Source organism: Macrotis lagotis, chromosome 1 (assembly GCF_037893015.1).
Source record: "Macrotis lagotis isolate mMagLag1 chromosome 1, bilby.v1.9.chrom.fasta, whole genome shotgun sequence".
Classification (NCBI taxonomy): domain Eukaryota; kingdom Metazoa; phylum Chordata; class Mammalia; order Peramelemorphia; family Peramelidae; genus Macrotis; species Macrotis lagotis.
Window position 1 is genome coordinate 839,766,282 of NC_133658.1, and position 9,144 is coordinate 839,775,425.

Sequence of the window (9,144 nt, forward strand, 5' to 3'; positions counted from 1 at the left end):
GTAACTAGGTAGCATTAATTAAAATATATGCAGGGTACTTAATAGTGGATTTAAAATTAAGCATAAATAATTAAACAAAATTAAACATAAACATAATGGACTTAGGTTGTCTCCTTGAAAAATATCACATTTATATCAATCATTTTTGACATGTTGATATTTTGTTTTAGAACAATGAACTCCAAACATTTTTGAACAGGTACCCTAACAAATAGAAGCTTATTTTCCTCATTGGTATTCTAGGGAGTAATTTTTCAAATGGGATCTTGTCAGTTGCTAAGTTGGAATTCAGTTTTAACTGTCTTGATAGACTATTTCTTTGCTCAGAAGAGTAGGACTTAAAAAGTTATAGGAATGGTGAAATATTGAAAGGTGGATTTGGTTGAGAGGGAATTCTCCATCTTTAAAACTTTTGTTCATATACCTCTCTGGGTAAAGTAATGCTTCCCTTTAGCATCTTGCCATTGCCCTCACTTTAGAGAACATTAAGCTAGAGAACCAGTTTTCTGTACAGTTGGTGAATATTCTAAAATTCTCATTATTATGTACTATGTCTTGTCTTAATTTGATATTTATTGTTGTGTCCAAGTACATATGTGTGTATTTTAGTATGTGTACAACTTGGTGGGTATGCATAATATTTTACAATTATTATTTTATATAATTAATCACATTTCTTAAACTACATATACTCATGCCTCTGTGTGTTTGTGTTTAAGCTGTAAAGTGGAAGGATCTCTAGATACTATCTTAATAAGTAAGGGTTAGGAATTTAGGAAAATATTTCTCCCCCTTTCCAGTTTATTCTAGCATCTTCAAAAATCCTAACTTATGAGAGTAACTGCTGATGTCATGGAGAAGTAATAGTATTAACTGGATTATTCCCTGATGACTAAGGCAAAAGGATAGCGAAGAAGAGAATCCTAGAGCTCTAACATTCAATAATGTCACCAGGGATATCATCCCTACAGTAGTTCCCATTTCTAGAGCAGAACTGTCTGGCATTCAGAGGTATAGCTTGGTGAACATAATGGAGACAGCCACATCTTCCTCACAAGTCCAGAAAAAAGACAAGAATTATTGAGGCAAATAAGTTGCATCTATTTACTTTCATGTGTTTATGTTTTGCATAGAATATAAGCTCTTTGAGAATAGGTACTATTTCATTTTTTGCTATATATATCTAGTATCTAACGCATTACCTGGGTCATAATAGGCATTTAATGAGTAAGATTGACTTTATATCATCTTTTGACCACTGTTGAAGGTTAATTCCCATTTGATTATTTATTCTCCAATATGGAAAGTGAAGTAGTCTTTTAATTGCCTAAATTATACTCTCTGATATCTGTTTTTCTATTTCTCATAACTCAGTATTTTGAACAAGTATCATATATTTAAACAACCCCTATTAAATGAATGCTGGCAGTACTGAGATTTGCAAGGGCATGATTGTCCTGTCATGAACAATAGATCTCAGACACAATTTCAGTATCCCTCTTTGCCTCAACACCCACATTCACATATTTTCATAAAAATTGTCACAAAATTGACACAAATACAAAATCTCATTGTCAAAGGCCATGATAAGGAGCCTGACTTACAAAGTAACAATTAATGTTATAGTGAGACAAAAGCATGCATGCATATAACCCAGGAACTTTTATACATAAATGGACACAAAATTATATTCAGTATTGACCAGAGACTATACTCATAAAAAATGCTTTGTATATAAAATTATACAATTGCAATCCAAACAACCCCACACAATAGCACTCATGACCACACAAAATTTGGGTATAGCAACATATAATCATATATGATCATACATAGCCACACTTACAGATGAGCACAAACATATAAATGCACATAATCATGTCTAAACATCCTGATACCCATACAATAAAAAAGGCATTCATACAAAGATTCCTGTAATTCTATGTTTCTGTCTCTGTCTCTCTTTCTTGTTTCTGTCTATTGTTCTGTGTCTTGAAAACATTTGCATTTATAGCGACATATGGAAGATAGTAAATAAGACTTTCTAGATACAGTGAGAGGGAAGAATGACTTTGAAACAAGCACAAAATTCTACCAGACTGCCTATGACTTTCTTCACCTCATAACCAGTAAACACCAGTACCACAGGACTTGTACAGGATTTTTTTGTTTTAATCAATTTATTGATTACCAAAATTTTGAGAAACAACACAACTCTAAAAGTCTTTAGCATGGGTTTTATGTTTTGTGTAGAGTCAGCATGGTAGAGTTGAAGTAACAGAGAACTTATTATCCAAGGATCTGGTTTTAAATTTTTCTTCCACTCTGTATAACTCTGGGGAAGATATTAACCCTATTTGGACCTCAGTTTCTTTATCTAGGAAAAATAAATTTGACTAACTGAACTGATAGGTTATTTCCAATTCTAAATCAAAATTCAGTGATACATGACAACCTAAAATACAAGAATGGGGCAGTTAGATAATGAGAAGGTTATTAACCTGCCATTTGAATAAAAGGTATATACCCTGGTAATGTAAAACCTGTTGAAGATAATATCAAGAAGGATATTTTAGCTCTCCATAAGAATTTGAAGGACTCTCAGTGCAAGGGGAATTGGACATTTTTTCTTGAATACAAGGAATATATTTAAGAGTTAAGAGTCAGGGCTGAAAGTTAGAAACAATTGACTCAATAGCAAGAACATTTTAATAATGAGATAATTAAAAGTGGAATAAGTTGCTTATATAGTAAGCAACATCCTTATCTCCTGGCTATGGGTATTGTCACTGACTGTTCCTCAAGCCTAGAATGATATCCCTTCTTATCTCTACCTTGAGGCTTTCTTAGCTTCCTTCAAATCTCAAGTGAAGTTGCACTTTTAAGAAGTGTTTCTAAATCCTCTTTAATCTTATTGACTTCCCAATGATCCTACCCCAATTTACCCTGTTTATATCTTATGCGCACATAATTGTCTGCATATTGTGTCCCATTTTAAACTATGAGGTAGGAGCAGAGATTGCTTTTATTTTTCCTTATTTTTCCCACTTATAAGAATACTTAGCATATTACAAATGCTTAATAACATTGAATTGGGGGCAGCTAGATGGTGCAGTGGATAGAGCACTGGTCCTGGAGTCAGGAGTACCTGAGTTCAAATCTGACCTCAGACACTTAATAATTACCTAGCTGTGTGGCCTTGGGCAAGCCACTTAACCCTACTTGTTTTGCAAAGGAAAAAATAACATCGAGGTGACTTTACTTATTCTTTTTGACACAAGGGTAGACATTAAAATAAATTTTCCAAAGCAAAAAGAGGACTTTTGTTTTATCCTTTGCATCAGTTAATCCATTGATGAGAGTAACTAGCAGGCTAACCAGCAGGTGAAGTAATTCCCATTCAGTGCAAACGCACTATCAAAGCAGGACAGGGACCAGAGAACAAGTTACCTTGTCTTATATAAAGCAAAATAAAACATCATAGCAGCATCATCATCAACAACAACTTCCTTCCCAGATTCTAGACCTCAAACTACCCTTAGTGATTGCTGCTCAGTCTCTGCATAAAAGTAAACTTCTTGATAATTCTCTGTCGGATCTGTTTGGTCTTAACACTGTAAACAATGGGATTCATGAGAGGTGGGACCAAAAGATAAACATAGGACATGAGTAAGTGGACAATGCGGGGCAGATGTTCACCAAACCGGTGCACAAGTGACAAACCAATCATAGGAATATAAAAGAGAAGCACAGCACAAATATGCGAGACACAGGTATTGAGGGCTCGAAGTCGTTCCTCGCGGGAAGCAATGCTCAGCACTGTACGAAGAATTAGAGCATAGGACAGAAAGATGAGTAGTGAATCCACACCCACTGTACAAGCCACCACAAAGAGGCCATAGATATGATTGACTATGATGCTGGAGCAGGCCAACTTCATGATCTCCAGGTGAAGGCAATAGGCATGGGCCAGTACATGAGAACGGCAGTAGTGGAAGCGTTTCAGGAGAAAGGGTAGAGGAAGGATGAGCAGAGCACTGCGCATTACAGAACATAATCCCATCTTCACTATCCGACCAGGTGTCAAAAGGGTACCATATCGAAGAGGGTTACAGATGGCCACATAACGGTCAATGGACATGGATAGAAGCACAGAGGATTCTACCAGTGATAGGGTATGGATAAAGAAGAGCTGGGTGAAGCAGGCAGGGATGCCAATCTCTCGAAAATCAAACCAGAAGATGCCCAACACTGTGGGCAATGTGGAAAAGCACAAACCTAGGTCAGTGAGGGCCAGCATAGCCAGAAAGTAATACATGGGCTCATGGAGTGTTGTATCTGTGCGGATGACATGGAGGATGGTAATATTTCCTGCTATTACTGTCAAGTAGATAGTACAGAAGGGAATGGAAATCAAACCATGTAGACTTTCTAGGCCTCTGAAACCAGTCAGGAAGAAGGATGCTGATTGAAGGCTACTGTTGTCTGGAACTGACATTGTGCTGAAGACTTGGCCTAGTAAATCTGAAAAACAGAATTTGACTAATGAAGAAAGAGAAATACTATAATTTTCTTTTACCTGAAATGAGGTAGTTACTTGCTCCTTTGAAAGGAGTATCAGTTATCCAACTGACTTTTCAGCCTTTCAGGTTGAAGAAGAATCAGTAACTCCAGTCTTCAGTCTCCAGTGGTCCAGTTAACCACAACTGCCTGCCTAGCCCATTTAGATGGAAATTTGATTCTTGACCAGAATCATCTAGATTATAAAACTCATAAAAGTGAACCAAGAAAGAATTACAATTTGTGAATTCTCCAGTGGGCATGTGGAACTAAATTTCTCTGGTAAATTATTTAGACTCAGACAAAATTGAGTTTTGATTATGTTTTTAGGAAGGAAAAAAACACAACATTTCTCCAACACCTATTAAGTACCCATTATAGCCTTAAGCCTCACTATGCTAAATATTAAATGTATTACCTTATTTGATACACACAAATTCTGTGAAGTATGTATTAGCATCATTATTTTATAATGAAGAAACCCAGGCAAACAATTGTTATGTAAATTTCTCAGAATCATACAGCTGGTAAGCATTGGAGACTTGGTTTGAACTCATTTCTTTTCAACTCCAAGACCAGTGCTCTACCCTGGGACACCAGCTACCTTTTTTTTTTTTTTTAACAAATATTCTGTGAGATATTAGGAAAATCATTTTACAAGTCTGGGTCTCAGTTGCCTTTTTTATAAGGTGAGTAGGTATTTTAAATAAATTCCAATTCCCTTTCATCTTTATTAAATATTGATTATAAAGTACTTTTGAGGAGTAAGAAGGGAATAGGGGAAATAGAAAGTTAATAGGGAAAGCAAAGCGAGTTGGGTAGGGAGTTAAAAGATTGAATCAAAGAGAAGAGAGAAGCAAGAGGAAGAGCCTAGCAGTAACAACACTAGTACCCAGTTTAAAACCATCTCATTTAATATTGCAATCGATTTTTAATCTTTCCTTGCATTTGCATTGCCCCACTGTAAGGGGAATGAGAGGACATAGATTTAAAATAGGAGAGATTTTTGGTGAGTCACAGTATGCAATTTCTTAACTTGGAGTGATAAAATGATGGATATGTAAATGATAAACAGAGATCAAGAAGAAAAGAGAGTGTTATTTTCCCTTGGGATGACAGGCAGAGACAGTGCCTGGAATCAGTGATTTCCCTAGGTCTTTCTCTTTTATAATACTACTGTTCTAATTCACTGTTGAGCACTTTAATGGTTCCTATTCTCTTGGTTAGTTTGGAGATAACTCAAAGATTAAAGAATCCTTAAAGTTCACCTTAATCATCCCCTAACTTTGTAGAAGGTTAGTTATCTCTATGAGATGAAAGTCTTCAATTTTTCTCAAAGCTAAGTTTCAGAAGCTCCCCTTCAATCTTTTAATTCTTTGACTCTTAATTCATCTTATATCCCACCTTGTGCTGGGGCTCAATATTATGTTGAAAGATGTATATAAGTATGAGTATGCACACATACATTTTTTTCTGTATCTCAAGAACCAAATATTCACCAAAAGTGCTTACATTTAGTCAAGTTAGACAAGACAAAACATAGCAGTCTCCTATACCAGGCTTCTTTTTCTGCTCCTCTCTCCTACACTGTGGCACATTTCTTAGAGCAGCTTGGTTTTATATGAAGAGACCGAGGAAGCAGGAGTTAAGGATCAGTCTTCTAAACATGAAGAAAATTTCATTTAACATTCTTAATAAGAGAAAATTGTGGAAAGAATATTGACGATGGAGTTTTGCATACTGATTTTGAATTCTAGCTCTGAGATTTATAAACTTGTGATGAAGTAAAAATTTAAGTAAGTTATTTAATTTGTCCATGCCTCTTCTGTAAAATGGAGATAAGATTACTTAACTTGTGGATTAGGCAGTTGTATAAATATCTCTTTTAATGTAACTGCCAATTTTTAGTCCTGTGTTCCATATCCATTCATCCCAATATAAAAATGATAAGAGAACATGAATTTAAAATAAGGAAAGATTTTGGTAAGACCTAATATATGCTTAACAAATGTTTATTGACTGCATAATTGATCATCATCTCTATGAAGTGGAATCCATGAAGAAATGAAGAAAATGAAAAGCAGAAAATCAAAATGACTTCCTTCAGCTCAAGTAGCAAGTTAGGAGTAGATTGTAAATATAAGGAATAGTATGGAATAGGAGTAGTATGTAAATATAAATCTAAAAGAGAAATGAAAAAATCATCTATGTCAATACTTTTGGCAGCGAAGTGGCACAGTGGTTAGAATGCCAAACTTGGAGTCAGGAAGACTCCGATTCCAGATTTAAATCTGACCTCAGTCTGTGTATTACTTGTGTAACCCTGAACAATTCATTTAACCTGTTTGCCTTAATTTCCATATCTGCGAAATGAATGGGAGAAGGAAGTGGCAAACAACCTCAATATCTCTGCCAAGAAAACCCTAAATGGAGTAGCAATGAGTCAGGCATGACTTCAATAACTGAAAAATAACAAATGTCACTGAAGTTAATATGAACAGCTATTATACAAGAGTTCATTTCTTCATTCTCTGATAGAACAATAATAAATATTTATTTAGCAGTTTAAGGTTAGCAGAACATTAAATATGTCTTCATTTTTATTCTCACAATGATTCAGGGAATTTGATGCTATCCTCATTTTACAAAATGAGGAAACTGAGATTGTCAGAGAACAAGTAACTTGTCTACAATCACATAATTAGGAAATATCTGAAGTGGAATTTGAACTCAAGCATTCCAGACTCCAAGTCCAGCATGGTATCCACTCTTTCATCAAGCTGCCACAAATTACCCCATCTCCATAGTTCAATTAAAAAAAATAAAAATTTGTCTGGAGAATATCAAGGATCCTCAGGTATCTGTTCTTTAAAAATAGACTGATGCTAAACTCAGATTCCTCTTAGTGCTCATACAGTTCCTTCTGCTTAGAGCTGTTACCAACACATGATCTTTAAATCCATACTTAAAATGTTTTTCGAACAACTTACTTATTGATGATTATACGTTGCAGTATCCATCTTAAACTGCTTTTTTTTCTGCTTCCTCAGAAATCTTGGATTATTCTCTTTATGACTGATTGATGCAATTAAATTTCCTGTGGGTCTAAATCATTTGTTCTTAAACATTTTTATGTACTGGAAGTCTGCTGGATTTTTTTAAATTCCTCTGAACAATGCTTTTAAATGTTTAAAATAAAATTCATATGAAAATAATTATATTTAAATATAGTTAACAATGAAAAATATGTTCACACATCTCAGATTAATGAACCCTACAATAAACATCCTTAACCTCCAAATGTCATATTATCTACTTTTCTCACATCCTTTTGTTAATAGAGTACAGAACCCATCTGAATTCTCCTTCAACTGAGGGACACTTCCCCATCCCCGGACCTAACCAGAATATCACATTCTTGACAACTCCCTCACCTATTTGATGAAAGCATTAGAAAGTGACCAAGGAAGAGCTTGGAATCCTGGATAAGAAATTGTATCCTCACTCTTCAGTTCATTCTGTCTTTGTCATTGGTATACACATGGCAACTTCTTTCCCAAGAAATTTGACCCTCTTAGTACAGAGAGAACTAAGCGGAAAGTACTTTCTAGTTAAGAAAAAGGGGAAAGATAAATGCATAGGCCATGTGGCTGCTCAGTAGGGAGTCCTAAATTATGAGACTTTATCAATGCCATAAGTTTATTACCTGGGGAATTTCCCCTAGCATGAAAGTTTCCTTAGTCCCCACATGAATTCACATATTTGATGGCCCTCCCGAGGCTCAGTTGAATGTGGGACCCATGAGTTTGCTGTCTAATTCTCTTATTTTGAATGTTTTTAATGTATATAGTCCTTCCTGAACCATCACTTTCTACTTCTATGTTTTGTTCCATTTTAACTTTTTCTATTAAATTTTTCCCAATTAAATTTTAATTTGCTGCACTGGTGGATAGTATGTTTAACATTTCTACCCTAGGTAACACTCTAAGTTGTAGAGAAAATATCAACCTACACTGATAAATAGAATTTACCTACCAGTGCCCTATTTGAATGGAATAACAGGTTTGGTTACTGTCCAATCCATTGTCACTTAACCTAAGTGATGTCACTCAAAATTTGTGAACCTCAGTTTCCTCAAATGTAAAATGAGAGTTGGATTTAAGTACCTTCTGGGTCTTAAATTCAGATAACATGATGTGGAAGTCTTAAATTTTACTCTATCTCTTTACTTGCTAAGAGGCCACAGGTACATCATTTACCTCTCTGCATTTCAGTTCCCTCATCTATAGTATCCAGAAAGGTGGATATAATGATGTGTATTTTTCATGAATTTTCTGACCTGATTCACAAAATAGTCTAATCAGATGTGGCACCCTAGATCAGAAAACAGTAAGAGGGCTCAAATAACAACTTTGTCTTACTATTAGAGTCCTTTAAATTTCATATAGTCCTTAATTCACAAATTCATGAGATTTCCCCTATAAGTATTGACATTTTATATGTGGGAAAATTACAACTCAGTGGAGGAAATTGTTTTCTCCATTGTTACACAGTTTATAAGTGGTAGTGTCAGAGTTTAAAAAC

The 9,144-nt window shown here is 35.0% G+C and overlaps 1 protein-coding gene across 1 annotated transcript; it reads right to left on the minus strand.

Annotated features, from left to right (window-relative positions):
* Positions 1 to 3,538: 3,538 nt before the first annotated feature.
* On the minus strand, positions 3,539 to 4,498 carry OR51G1 (olfactory receptor family 51 subfamily G member 1). Its single transcript, XM_074215470.1, has one exon. It carries the CDS (start codon positions 4,496 to 4,498, stop codon positions 3,539 to 3,541), a length of 960 nt encoding a protein of 319 aa, XP_074071571.1.
* Between the last annotated feature and the right edge of the window lie 4,646 nt (positions 4,499 to 9,144).